Here is a 15,213-nt window from a genome sequence, read left to right as displayed (position 1 = left end):
CCTCAGCGCCTCGCCATTCCCCGGCCAGGTACGGGCAGCGCCTGCGACCGTCCCCCATCCCCCTCCCCCACCTCCCCACCTCGCCCCCTTCCCCTCAGCGCCTCGCCATTCCCCGGCCAGGTACGGGCAGCGCCTGCGACCACCCCCATCCCCCTCCCCCACCTCCCCACCTCGCCCCCTTCCCCTCAGCGCCTCGCCATTCCCCGGCCAGGTACGGGCAGCGCCTGCGACCGTCCCCCATCCCCCTCCCCCACCTCCCCACCTCGCCCCCTTCCCCTCAGCGCCTCGCCATTCCCCGGCCAGGTACGGGCAGCGCCTGCGACCACCCCCATCCCCCTCCCCCACCTCCCCACCTCGCCCCCTTCCCCTCAGCGCCTCGCCATTCCCCGGCCAGGTACGGGCAGCGCCTGCGACCACCCCCATCCCCCTCCCCCACCTCGCCCCCTTCCCCTCAGCGCCTCGCCATTCCCCGGCCAGGTACGGGCAGCGCCTGCGACCACCCCCATCCCCCTCCCCCACCTCGCCCCCTTCCCCTCAGCGCCTCGCCATTCCCCGGCCAGGTACGGGCAGCGCCTGCGACCACCCCCATCCCCCTCCCCCTCGCCCCCTTCCCCTCAGCGCCTCGCCATTCCCCGGCCAGGTACGGGCAGCGCCTGCGACCACCCCCATCCCCCTCCCCCTCCCCCACCTCGCCCCCTTCCCCTCAGCGCCTCGCCATTCCCCGGCCAGGTACGGGCAGCGCCTGCGACCACCCCCCATCCCCCTCCCCCACCTCGCCCCCTTCCCCTTAGCGCCTCGCCATTCCCCGGCCAGGTACGGGCAGCGCCTGCGACCACCCCCATCCCCCTCCCCCACCTCACCCCCTTCCCCTCAGCGCCTCGCCATTCCCCGGCCAGGTACGGGCAGCGCCTGCGACCACCCCCCATCCCCCTCCCCCACCTCCCTACCTCGCCCCCTTCCCCTCAGCGCCTCGCCATTCCCCGGCCAGGTACGGGCAGCGCCTGCGACCACCCCCATCCCCCTCCCCCACCTCGCCCCCTTCCCCTTAGCGCCTCGCCATTCCCCGGCCAGGTACAGGCAGCGCCTGCGACCCCCATCCTCTCCCCCCCCCCCCAACCAGGTCTCTCACCTCCCCATCCTGCCCCCTTCCCCTTAGCGCCTCGCCATTCCCCGGCCAGGTACGGGCAGCGCCTGCGACCCCCATCCTCCTCCCCCCAACCAGGTCTCTCGCCTCCCCATCCTGCCCCCTTCCCCTCAGTGCCTCGCCATTCCACGGCCAGGTACGGGCAGCGCCTGCGACCCCCATCCTCTCCCCCCCCCCCAACCAGGTCTCTCACCTCCCCATCCTGCCCCCTTCCCCTTAGTGCCTCGCCATTCCCCGGCCACGTACGGGCAGCGCCTGCGACCCCCATCCTCCCCCCCCCAACCAGGTCTCTCGCCTCCCCATCCTGCCCCCTTCCCCTCAGCGCCTCGCCATTCCCCGGCTAGGTACGGGCAGCGCCTGCGACCACCCTCCCCCGCCTCCCCACCTCGCCCCCTTCCCCTCAGCGCCTTGCCATTCCCCGGCCAGGTACGGGCAGCGCCTGCGACCACCCCCCATCCCCCTCCCCCGCCTCCCCACCTCGCCCCCTTCCCCTCAGCGCCTCGCCATTCCCCGGCCAGGTACGGGCAGCGCCTGCGACCACCCCCCATCCCCCTCCCCCGCCTCGCCCCCTTCCCCTCAGCGCCTCGCCATTCCCCGGCCAGGTACGGGCAGCGCCTGCGACCACCCCCCATCCCCCTCCCCCGCCTCGCCCCCTTCCCCTCAGCGCCTCGCCATTCCCCGGCCAGGTACGGGCAGCGCCTGCGACCATCCCCCTCCCCCGCCTCGCCCCCTTCCCCTCAGCGCCTCGCCATTCCCCGGCCAGGTACGGGCAGCGCCTGCGACCACCCCCCATCCCCCTCCCCCACCTCCCCACCTCGCCCCCTTCCCCTCAGCGCCTCGCCATTCCCCGGCCAGGTACGGGCAGCGCCTGCGACCACCCCCCATCCCCCTCCCCCGCCTCGCCCCCTTCTCCTCAGCGCCTCGCCATTCCCCGGCCAGGTACGGGCAGCGCCTGCGACCACCCCCCATCCCCCTCCCCCGCCTCGCCCCCTTCCCCTCCATTCCCCGGCCAGGTACGGGCAGCGCCTGCGACCATCCCCCTCCCCCACCTCGCCCCCTTCCCCTCAGCGCCTCGCCATTCCCCGGCCAGTAATGGGCAGCGCCTGCGACCCCCATCCTCTCCCCCCCCCCCAACCAGGTCTCTCACCTCCCCATCCTGCCCCCTTCCCCTTAGCGCCTCGCCATTCCCCGGCCAGGTACGGGCAGCGCCTGCGACCCCCATCCTCCCCCCCCCAACCAGGTCTCTCGCCTCCCCATCGTGCCCCCTTCCCCTTAGCGCCTCGCCATTCCCCGGCCAGGTACGGGCAGCGCCTGCGACCACCCTCCCCCGCCTCCCCACCTCGCCCCCTTCCCCTCAGCGCCTCGCCATTCCCCGGGCAGGTACGGGCAGCGCCTGCGACCCCCCTCCCCCGCCTCCCCACCTCGCCCCCTTCCCCTTAGCGCCTCGCCATTCCCCGGCCAGGTACGGGCAGCGCCTGCGACCATCCCCCTCCCCCACCTCGCCCCCTTCCCCTCAGCGCCTCGCCATTCCCCGGCCAGGAATGGGCAGCGCCTGCGACCCCCATCCTCTCCCCCCCCCCCCAACCAGGTCTCTCACCTCCCCATCCTGCCCCCTTCCCCTTAGCGCCTCGCCATTCCCCGGCCAGGTACGGGCAGCGCCTGCGACCCCCATCCTCCCCCCCCAACCAGGTCTCTCGCCTCCCCATCGTGCCCCCTTCCCCTTAGCGCCTTGCCATTCCCCGGCCAGGTACGGGCAGCGCCTGCGACCACCCTCCCCCGCCTCCCCACCTCGCCCCCTTCCCCTCAGCGCCTCGCCATTCCCCGGCCAGGTACGGGCAGCGCCTGCGACCCCCCTCCCCCGCCTCCCCACCTCGCCCCCTTCCCCTTAGCGCCTCGCCATTCCCCGGCCAGGTACGGGCAGCGCCTGCGACCACCCTCCCCCGCCTCCCCACCTCGCCCCCTTCCCCTCAGCGCCTTGCCATTCCCCGGCCAGGTACGGGCAGCGCCTGCGATAACCCCCCCCATTCCCCTCCCCCGCCTCCCCACCTCGCCCCCTTCCCCTCAGCGCCTCAACATTCCCCGGCCAGGTACAGGCAGCGCCTGCGACCCCCATCCTCCCCCCCCAACCAGGTCTCTCGCCTCCCCATTCTGCCCCTTCCCCTTAGCGCCTCGACATTCCCCGAGCCAGGTATGGGCAGTGCCTGCGACCCCCATCCTCCTCCCCCTAGCGCCCCACGCCTCCCCATCCCGCCCCCTTCCCCTCAGTGCCTCGACATTCCCTGGGCCAGGTACAGGCAGCGCATGTGGTCCTCCCAGCGGCCCGACTCTCCCTCCTAGCGGCCTGACCCCCCCCTTTCCTACCAGTGGCCTCCCTTTCCCCCCCATCCTGCCCCCCTACATCCTTCCAAAATAACACACACACACACACCCCATTCTGCTCCCTGACCTCCCCATCTCACTACTGGGTCAGGTACTGGACAAGTAGGCCAGCTGTCTAATTGCAGTGTAGAGACACACTAAGAGTCAAACTAGGTGATCTCTATCTGGCACATCATCCCAATCCCCACCATAAAGATTCTGCCCTCACTGACTCCTGTGCGGTCCAAATGCTTTCACTGAGTTTTCAGAGCGTAGCTAATTGGACTTGCAGTAGAACCTCAGAATTACAACACATTAGTAATGGAGGCTGTTCCTAACTCTGTACAAAACATCAGGGTTCTTTTAAAAGTTTACAACTGAACATGGCCTTAATACAGCTTTGAAACTTTACCATGCAGAAGAAAAATGGTGCTTTCCCATCACTGAGCAACATAAATTTTGCTGACATAAGTGGTAGTGTAGATTTGGCCATACTCTGGCTATTAGCCCTGGCCCCAATATCTACACTATTGTTACCCATGTTAGCTAAATTAAAGTTAGCATGGGTATGGCTGCCTGTACTAATATCTTCACTTGCAGTGTAGACATACCCTGGGGAGAAAATGAGCTAAGTATTTAAGAGCTATGGTTTCCTTTTGGCATTCTCCTGGGTTTTATTTTTGTGATGAATAAATATTGTGTTAATGTTTCGGTTATCAAATTGTGTATTTCTTTTAGTGTTGTATATCTTAAATTTTAATTGTTCTGTGTTTGGGAAAGGTGGTTGACAAATTGAAATAAATGTAAAATAAATCTATTATTTGGCTCATTGTAAATCTGACTAAGAATGTGCTTGTTCAGACCTGTGGAGGATGCGGTTGGGATGTGTGATATATATGCATCAAAAAGCAATGAACTTACTTGACAGTCTGCTCTCCCTTCATGCATTTTCTGTGTAGATTTTCACTGCTGACATTCTTATTTTGAAAGATAAAATCAGTGGATTGGCATATTGTCACACAGAAAGGGGGTGTTCAGTGCTGTCAGACTTCTCCCTGGTTCTGATCGGCAACATGGCACTGAGCAAAAGGCTGTGTATCCAGATCTTTGACCTTAATAGCATTAAGAATTTTAGCAGTGGTCAGTTGCAGTACGTGCTAGGTGATTTAAACCTTTTCTGTTTAGCTTATGGAGTGGAAGGGTGTGTGAAAATGTGCAAATTGTGGCCGAGTTGCATATTGAATGCATTTGTTACAAGAGATCTGCATTGTTAATTTTTCAATTTTATCTCTTGTAGGGAATATCTTGAAAACATAACGGCAGTTGGTCCCAGGACAGTCGGAAGTCCAGAAAATGAAATTCTCACAGTTAACTACCTCTTAGAACAAATTAAGGCAATTGAAATAGAAAGCAGTGATGCACACAAGATTTCTGTAGATATACAGAGGCCAACGGGCTCCTTCAGCATTGACTTCTTAGGTGGCTTTACCAGTTACTATGCGAACATAACTAATGTTGTGGTTAAGCTGGAGCCCAGAAGTGGAGCTAAGCATGCCGTGCTATCCAATTGCCACTTTGACTCTGTACCAAATACCCCAGGTAGGTGCATGTATTTACCTGTCTTTGTTGAACTTTTGTTGTCTTAATATGACAACTTATATCTTTTCGGCTTCTAAAAGTTTTTCATAATGAAGAGTAAGCAGCTTCTGTTTTGTTACAGCTTTTGATGTTTCTTATGGTGCTTTTTACAGCAGTATAGTAATAGGAGCTGCTTGTGGACAAAGTGATGCATGTTACATGAGCAACAGAACTGTTTTTTCATGCAGGGAATTTGTTCTGTTTTGTTCTACACACAATGTCGCTTACATCCACTTATAAGAGGACTAGCCATATCAAAGAGTATCTCATTCTTGCAACAAATTGCACAAAACATTTAAGGTGAAATTGTGACCCTATTGCAGTTAGTGGGGCCAGGATTTCACCTTTGGTCTCTGACATGAAACCATGAGTATTTTCCTGCTTGTGAATTCTGGAAAGCGTATTTACATCTGAATTTCTCGTATTCCTCTGCATACTCCTCTGTATTGTGCATTTTACTTACTTCAGTGTTACTTTCAGTTGATTCAAATTGACCCTTGTTATCCAACTCCAACAGGGTGGTTTGATGTACTAGATTTTTTTATATTTTTAATAAAATCTGCATGTGTATTTTATACAAATGTGTTAGATAATATGATTGATTTGGTCCTGGTGGCAGCTAAGCTTCAATTGCACGGGCTATAAAATTTCTAAGTGGAGGCCGTTCCCTCCTAAAATCAAATCAAATTTTGTTTGCAGCAGCATGTAATCAAACTCTAGTTACTATTTTACTACCAAGTCTACTGTGGCTCAGCAGGCAAAATGAATTGTTTCAGGCAAAAATAGTTTTTGTTTTACTTTGAGAGACCTGACTGCAGACTATAACTTACAAGCTCTATTCACTCTCTTAAAATCAAATCAGAACATCTTGCAGCCTCTGCTGGTGCTAAATTTGCAAGTTTCTTTAACAGTTTCTACACAGCCTACTCTGAGTTGACTGGAAAATTAAACTATTTCATATCTTCAGACAAAGAGATACGACAGTTGAATCAGGATTCCTGTCTATGGAAAAACTGCCGCCCATTCTCTTCTCTCACTAGTTACCACAGATCTCTAATCGGAGGACTGAGAGATGATGCTTACAAACTGAGGGTTGGCCTTAAGCCTGCTTAGCATGACCATGGTGGTCAGAGGAAACGCTACAAAGACACATTGAAAGCGTATCTCAAGACAATTGACGTGGACATCATAAGGTGGGAGGAGCAAGCCACCAAGTGACCTCAGTGGCACCACATCCTACATCAGGCAGTAGCTTGCTTTGAGGAGAAGTGCCTTGCCCTTGAACCTGAAAAAAGAGAGAGAAAATGTCTGTGCCTACTGCGAGCAGATCTGTGGTTCCAGGATCGTACTCCTGAGTCCTCTCAGGACTCATATGTAAATCTGTGGTAGAAATCATCCTCAAATCAAGGGATTACTGATGATGATGCTTTGCAGTGTACTTCTTCCTGGCCCTCTGCTCTCATGTCATTACTCATCTGGCTGTTCCCTGCTAGGCCAATCACCCTTCCCACTTGCTGGCAACTGAGTTCCATTTGCTCTGCTTAGCTCTTTCTCATTGCCTCTTCACTACATTCTCACTGAGCTTCCTCTTAGATTGGCAGCTCAGTGCTGCTGTTCCTGGTTTCACTCAGCCTATCTAAGGACAACAGAAGAAGCTTATCTGACAGGCAGAAAACCTGATGCTTTTGTGCATCTGGATGGTGCTCTTACTTGTCAGGGACTTCTGGGAAGTGAGATTATTTTTCCCAGACCTAAGGTGGATGTGACATTACCCAGGCTACAGTCTGGACTGTTGAACAGCTGTGTCCCCTTAGTTCTCTAGACTGAAGTGCTATTTACACTGCATTGCTATCAGAACATCCACTCCTGGCCTGCTCACACGGCCTTCAGCATGCAAATTCACTCCTAACTAAATTCTTGAGCACTCTGACCTATCACTCATGAATTACATACAGGGCAACTCCTTCAGATTCCTCGTCCCAGCCTTGTCCCCCCAGAAATGTGTCTTGTATGGCTCAGTACCCTTCTGAACAGTACAAGCTCATAGGAAGTCCGACACTTCATGAAAGGAAAGTGATAATGCACGAACCTTGTTATCCCTGATGGAGTTTTCCATACTAATCCAAATATGTTGGTTAGGATAAAACAATAAGATAAGTTTAGACAGATTTTTAAGTGAGTACTGGTGGTGATGCATACATTTCAGGATTCGTTTAAAAAAAAAGTAAAATGCAAGCTAAGTGAACTTTAAAGCAAATGGTTTTGTCTCATCATATGCTGCAGTAAATTTCACAGGCTGGGTTTCCATTCAGACTGAGATTTCCTCCTCCCCCCCCCCCCTTTAGTTCAGTGTCCTTCAGGTATTCATTAATGTCATGAGCAGAGAAACTGGAGAAGAAGTGAGTTGGAGACTACTGTCTCACATTCTTATGCCCCCCTCCCCTCTATGAGGACTACCCCTGCTGGGGTGCAGGCGACAAGCAGTCTTTTGTGGATGTGAGGTTTGAACCATTCTTATGATGCAATATACATTTCTTATTCACACCTTCCCTCTGCTGCAGAACGGCCACTTAAGCACGTGATAGTTTTTCAATGCCAGTGTGTCTTTGTCTCTCAAAAAAACTGGTTTGTGGGCTCTATCCAGAGTCACTATGTATTTCAGTAACAATCATACAGTAGAATCTTAATGTCACATATAGTGTTGCTACGCATATTTCGCCAGGATAATGACATTCAGCAGATTCTGACTTTTCAAATACCACCTCACAAGGCATACTTTGTATAAAATTTCTGTCTTGTAAAAGTGGTGAACATAATAGTATAGACCATCAGTAGGTGAATAAGGTTGCCAGAAAAGGAGCCCAGTCCTGATGGACATGAGGTCTATGAAAAAGTAATGATTCTTTTCTGCAGACTTTCTTATGGGCTCAGGGATTGGAGCGTGCCTATCACTGACCTGCAGAGGGATAGTAAAGTTGGTCTAGGCTGAGTGGGGAGTATTTGTGTGGCCAGTGGAGTTAGGAAGTTGAGACATGGCTGCACAGATAAGACTTCCTCACACTAAGAGCGGTGGTAGCGAGGTGCCTCACAACCGTGGTTATTCTTGGGAAATGTCACAATTCTGTGCTTAAATCAGCTGTGAGGAATGGCTTGGTGGAGGGGGAAACTGCATAGTTCCATTTTGTCTTAGCTCCTAGTGTGGACCAGACTCTGCATGTGCTATCCTCATAGAGTGACTGAGCATGTTCCTTCCAGCCTAGAGTTACAGGCATGAAGCTGGACTTTCCCTTTAATGGCAGGCTGCTCTGGGCATAGTTAGGGCTAGGCACTGGACCTTAGATCAGGGAGCCTGTCTCTCTCCTGTGCTCTGTGACTTCCCTGCTGACACTAAGGCAGCGTAGAGTAGGAAGCTGACCTGAAATCTGGAGCTGGGGGAGGGAAAGGAGTAGATGGGGACAAGGAGTCTGGGAAAGTGGAGGCGGGGAGAACTGGGGAGGAAAATGTGGAGGTAAGGGGGGACTGGGAGCCAGATAGCTAGAGAGGTGGATCACAGAGGTCAGACTAGGAGCTGGAGTGTGGTGACATTGGAGCAAGGAGTGTGTATGTGAGAGGGAGACTGAGACTGGATGAGAAGCCCAGGCAGTGAAACTAGGATTAGGAGCAAGTGTTGTCTGATGTCTCCCTTCTCTGCCAAGATGTGGAAGTGGGGACAAAGACTAGGACTGGCAGGGCAAGGAGACTGTGACTGGGTAGTGAAGGAGAATGGGACTGGGACAAGGCTTCGGGGGAGGGGAGGAGGAAGAGGTATAACAGGGACAGGTTGGAGGGGATGGAGCAGAAGGATCAAGTTTGGAGGGAATGGGCAGAAAAGTCTGTGTTCATTCAAGCACACACCCTCCAGAGCCTGAAATGGAGCTTGAGATCCCAGAACTTTGCTATTTCTTTGCCAACAACAAATGCCTGTGAAAACCAGTGGCAGTGTGTGTCTCACCTGCCTCTACTGTTGGTCCACATAGACGACGACCTACCACTGCTAGCAGTCCCTCCATTAGCTCAAGGGGAAGAGGTCTGTGCAGTAGATTTAGAGGTTCCAGTTCCGAGGAACCATGTGTATGTCAATATGATGCTATATGACAGAATTTCTGCTTTTTCAGTTTGCTTTTCTAAAAAATCTAGGAAATTGAGCACACACAAACTATCTTAAAAGAACATGCTTAAGATTGCAAAGTTAACACTCAAAAAGTTAGGAAATGCCAGTGTGATGTTACGCCCCCATATTCTTCATAGAAATATTATGATATGAATATGGCATAACTAAGATATGTTTTATGCAAGATGGATCATGTGAGGTATTTGAAAGGTTATAATTTACTGAATGTAATTATTGAATTTGTGTGCATGTATCATTTCTGTAGCTGAAGTTAGGAATATTGACTATGTAACAATTGCAACTGTGCATACTTGGGGAACGCCCACCAGACAGTATGCAATCAGCCTGGATGGTCCATTAGGAAAGACGGTGGGTCTTTGAAAATGCTAATCTCCCATCTTCCTGGAGTTCCTTCCTGTGGATTTGGCCATATATTGAAGCATGACGAGACAATAAAATATTGACTAGGCCCTTATTAAGGGGAAATAGTCCATCCTATACACTGAACGAGGCAGGGGCCCTATGGAAAAGGTAGCATGTAATTAAGGACCATGAATGCATATTCACAGGCAACCTTATTTCTGGCATTTCATAACTTTTGAGTGCTTGACTTTGCAACCCTAATAATGTTTTAATGTATGTATTTATATGTAATTATTTAAATGTTGCTGCATAAATATGTTGCAGAATTCTCTTTGGTTTACTTCTGTGAAGAGGCTTTTTATTAGTTTTCACACAGAGCACACTCAGTGTCAGTGGTTCCCAAACTTTAATAACCCACGGACCCCTTTCACGAAAATACCAAATCTCGTGAACCCCCCTCCTAAAAATGAATATTTCCAGGGATTTTTCTCCCTTACAGAGCATAAATTATTGAAGCAGTAATTTGGTATTTTTACGACATGCTTATTACACACTATTATTACGTTATGAAAATGGCAATACTCTTCCAAGATTTCACTTTTGTAGCTGTAACAATGCTGCCCGTGGGAGCCAGCTGAAGTCACTCAATTAGGGTGAACCGCAAACAACGCGGGGCAGACAAACCCCAACAGCTGGTGGATATTCCAATACTTAGATTTACCAGGCCAGCACAAAACTGCTCCTGTATTACCTCACTGGTTACTCAGAAGTCCAAACAACGCTGTTCCCTTAAAATGCCCAGCCTCAGGCCTCTATCCAGACACACGTGTCAGATATGATGATGATTACTGAAAATCTTCTCATCATAGAAAAGGTTCTTCCAATCCCAAAGGATCAGCCACACACCCAGGTCCAATTATAACTTAGATCTTACCCAGAATACACATTTATAGCCAATTCTTATTAACTAAGCTAAAATTTATTAAAAAAGAAAAGCGTTTTGGTTAAAAGATCAATATACATATAGACTTGAATTCAATTCTTGATGCTCAGATATATAGCAGAGATGAGCTTGTAGTTGCCAAAAGTCCTTTTAGAAATAGTCCATAGGTTATAGTCCAATGTCCATATTCAGGGTGACTCCAGTCAGTGACTGGGGATCTCAATCCTTATGGCTTAAGGTTGCCCCCTCTTGAAACCCAAAGCAGAGCTGAGATGAAGAAGGATCATGTCCCAAGGTCTTTACACATTTCCAGCAGCCTTTTGGCCTGAGAAAACAATAGGCTTAACTTTCCTTCTCCTAAACATCGTGGCAATTAGTACAGGGTAATTTATCCATTAAACAGTTCAGCTACAGGTTACCAGAACCTTCAGAGACATATTGACAAGAATATTATTTCACTCAAGTGTCTTCCTAAATGTTAATATTCCTTTTTTGATCTTTGAATCAAAGCTATAGCAATAGCCAAGACTTGTTTGTTTACAGCACAAGACCTGAGCAAACATCTACCCTTCCATCTCTAATGATGCAGGCTGCATTTCAAAGCTCTGTTCATTTACATATCTTCCTAACCAGTCTCTAAAGTTCGGCCATGGGTCAGGTCAGTCTGTGAGTTAATTAACTCTTTCTGCCCCCCCTCCCTCCCGTCACCTTTCAATGAGATACTAAATTACCCTCATAATGTCACAGGAGCTCATATCACTTCAATAAAGCCTGTTATAGGAAAAGGCTCCTACATGTTTCATCAAGGAGTACTAGACGTGAATCAGCATGAAGGTACTTAAGAAGTCAGCTCAAATAAAGAGTTCCTCCCACAAACATTCGGGTCTTGAGCAGCCCAGGCAAACAACGCACGACTATAACAAAGCTTAAAACTTGTTCTTCATAATAATTTAAAAAATAACACGAACAGCCTATTTAATTTTAGAAACAGCAAAAAATATCCACCTCCCTTTCCATTTCTCATAAGGAGTTTAAATCTCCTCAGTGCAATGGATGCGCTTGCTTTGATCTGAATAGCTCTTGGATGTCTGGAACCACTGGAGAAAGATAAAGTCTCAGGTCTGGTTTGGCACTGAGTCTGCTGCTATATTTGGTTTTCAGATGTGCGTACAAGGAGAATGCTTTCTCGCATAAGTATGTTGTTGAAAATGGTAACAAAACTATAGTAGCTTTTTCTGCCAGCAGGGGGGTACTTGTTTCTTAAACTCAGCCAAAAGTTGATCAATGACAGACTTCTGAAACTCCTTTTTAGTTGTAATCACAGGAGAGCTCAATTTATTTCTCTTTTTCCTCAGGGCTCAATATATGTGTTGAGAAAGTGGTATCATCAGAGGGGTTGCGAATCCAGTCGTTATTACCTGACGTAGCTGGAAAGTATTCCCTGAACATTTGCAAAGTCCTTTTAGGTGTGCAGTTATATTGGTTTTAGTACAGTGATCCCACTAAAGTTTATCTTCTGCCAGGAAGTCATGAAGAGTACTGAAACGCTCAGGTTAATTGTTTTCCAAACACCTTTCCCAGAACTGCAACTTCTTTATCATGGATTCAGGTCGGTCTTGTATGTTGAAAACTGTTATGTTGAGGACTTGAAGAGAGAAATTTAGGTAATTAATCCTCGAGAAAATGTCTGCTAAGTAAGCCAGGCTCTGGAGCCAGACATGATTTTCCATACAGCTGGTGAGATGGAAAGGGTGGCTGTTGAAAAAAAGAAGGATTTCTGTTCTAAGCTCAAACAAGCACACAAGGATTTTGCTACATGACAGCCATCTAACTTTGCTATGGGACAACAGGCAATTGTGTACATTACCCAGTTTTTTACAAAGTATGTGAAATATTCTGCAATTTGTTTTCTGTGATTTTATTAAATTCACCACTGCATTGTCCAGCACTTCCTTCAGTCCCTCAGGCATGCGTTTTGCTGCGAGGGCTTGTCTCTGGATGCTGCAATGAGTCCAAGAGACGTTTGATGTAGCCTTTTTTGTTCGAACTACAAATCCCTCATTGATGTGGCCCCATCAGTGCAAATGCCTAGACAACGAGACTAATCTGTTTACTTTTCTTGAAAATATACATTAGTCAGAAGATATCTTCTCCAGTTGTACGTTCTTTCCATGGTCGACAAAACAGCAAGTCGTCTTCAACCATACCTTCATTCACATAACGTACAAACACTAGCAAAATAGATTAGCAACATCAGTTGATGCATCCAACTGTATAACATAATATGGACTATTTGTCACTCTGTGTACAATTGTGGTCTCTACGTTACTTGACATTAATTTTTCGTGACAACGTATTATTGGACAAAGGTACTACGTCGATCCTTTTTTCAGACTTTTCTCTGAGCATGCAATGAACTGTCTTTTGTACATGGACCAGTCAAGCTCTCTGCTATATTATGGACTTCTGATGCTTTTGCTACTTGGTAGCTCATTTGATATGACGCTTCAAGTGCATTTTCATTAGCAGTACTTGCTTTGGATACAAAACATATCACTTTTCTACTTGGTTAATTTTTACTTGAAAAAATCAACAGGCTTGTTGAGTTGTGGGGGGTGCCTAGGTTCTCAGTGGCGCCAAAGTAGAGAAGGTTTGAAGCTGCTGTTTGCTAGAACATCACCAAAAATTACGCACTGTGGTTTTGGACACCTTTGATCACCAGTACATGTAAAGCCATTTTTTATATAATCGTTGTCATATTTTCTTTTCTTCATAAGCAACTTTCCAGGACCATCATGATCACTGACATTTTCCACACTTTGGATTTGATGAAACACTAGCTGATGTCGAACGTTCATTTTCTCATGTCTTTACACTTTCCGTTTTCAGCCACTTGTCCATATTGGGTGTTCAGATAAAAATAACGCACTGAGAACACTAACAAATGAACAAACTAGAAAATGAGAATATTCACTCACGTCTCATTGGAGCAAAATGGCACACTACAGAGAATGACTGAGTATGGACTAACTGGGAGTCGTTACCGCCACATTGGGTACAATAACCTTGGTTCTGGCTGATTTGGCGCACAAATACTTTTTCTCCGCCATCAGGGGGGTTTGGGGCCAGGGACAAATTAGCCTGGACGGTCCCCCCACCCCCAGGTACAGCGTGGCTCCCGCTCCCACTCTGCTCCTCACGCCGCCCAACTTCCCCTGTCCCAGCTGCCGCCTGCGCGCCCGGGGTCCCGGCTGCTGGCTCCACGGGGCTTGGGCTGCCGGCCCTGCGCCTGGGGTCCCTAGGGAGGCTCTGTCCGCCATTACAGATTTTTTTTCTGAGAACCCCCTGATACATTTTGTGAACCCGAGTTTGGGAACCACTGCTCTATGTCCATGTTTGTTCGTGTAATAATTACAGATAAACAACCCATAGACTTAAAGGTTACTTGTGCAGCGTGGTGGCATGCCAAAAGCTAACTCTCACCAGAAGCTGGATTATTACACAAGTGTTTTTAAAATAATATTTGAAACTACTTTTTATTTTAAGAGAAGAATGAATGTTTGGTCCAGTATTTTAAAACCATTTTACACTGTTTCCTCTAGCACTATTTTTTGCACTGATTTATCTAATATCACTGCAGGCACAACTAATATAATTTATTATGAAAATATCACAACATAAATATTAAAGGAACACACTTGACTTTAAATCTGTTCAGTTTACTTTTAACTAATTTTTTTTAATCTTAAATACTACATCTCTCCCTGAGTCTAGTTGGCAGTTTTTGGTTTTAAATGGTTTTTTTCTTACCTATTGCTGTAAGAGACTTGTACAAATACAGGAAACGGATTATGCAGGGGCAAACACGGAAACTTCATTTGTTTGCACATTGCGTATAGTCAGAATAAAATTACTAGGAATATTACAGTTTTTAAAAACTTTGTAGTGTTATAACTTGTCACTTGTAACAATATTAGGTTTTCAAAAATGAGATGGATGATGTACTCTTTAAATATGTTTGAGTAGTAAAGGGTCAAGTTGAGGGCACAGGTCTTAACCATGTTAAAAATCTCACATTAGCTGCTCTGTTCCCCTTATTAAGGTGCCAGTGATGATGCTGTTAGTTGCTCAGTGATGCTTGAAATACTGAACACTCTCTCAAAGTCATCTGATCCCTTGCAACATGCTGTCATATTCCTTTTCAACGGTGCAGAAGAAAATATCTTGCAGGTAAGATTAATTAGTATGCCAGATTTATAAAACATGCATAATCAGAACCCTGAATTAGAGATGATTGACAAAGGAAATAGTAATTATAGGTTTGACTTGTATTTTGCAAATCTAAATGTCCGTTACAGGTGTTAATCGGCTTTTCAGTTATCTGAGGATAATTATAATTAATGCTATTTATAAAGTTAATTTAACCTGAATTATGAATGTTCACAATGTTGCTTTAATGAGCAGGTTCCTAAGTGTTGCAAGTAAGATGCAGCATCATGTGTTGCTCAGCTCAGAGGACTGAGAATCTTGACCCTTGGGTTCTACTCCCAGCTCTACCTCTCACCTGTGTGATGTTGAGTTTAAAAAAAAAAAAAAGTCAATTCTCTGTGCATCATT

The 15,213-nt window shown here is 48.7% G+C and overlaps 1 protein-coding gene across 11 annotated transcripts in view; it reads left to right on the top strand.

The window, feature by feature from the left end:
- The window catches only part of ERMP1 (endoplasmic reticulum metallopeptidase 1), a 64,615-nt gene that overhangs the window by 694 nt on the left and 48,708 nt on the right, over nt 1-15,213 (top strand). For all 11 annotated transcript variants that reach the window (XR_012159103.2, XR_012159102.2, XR_012159099.2 and 8 more), the window contains exons 2-3: nt 4,800-5,101; nt 14,699-14,826. Coding sequence is in view for 3 of the 11 variants with exons in the window: in XM_073345292.1 (XP_073201393.1) it covers nt 4,800-5,101; nt 14,699-14,826 (430 nt within the window). In the remaining 8 variants the exon portion in view is untranslated. The remainder of the gene's footprint in view (nt 1-4,799; nt 5,102-14,698; nt 14,827-15,213) is intronic.

The sequence above is a fragment of the Lepidochelys kempii genome, chromosome 5, assembly GCF_965140285.1.
Source record: "Lepidochelys kempii isolate rLepKem1 chromosome 5, rLepKem1.hap1, whole genome shotgun sequence".
NCBI lineage: Eukaryota > Metazoa > Chordata > Testudines > Cheloniidae > Lepidochelys > Lepidochelys kempii.
Note: the sequence above shows the minus strand (reverse complement) of the source record. Positions and strands in the feature narration are given on the sequence as shown.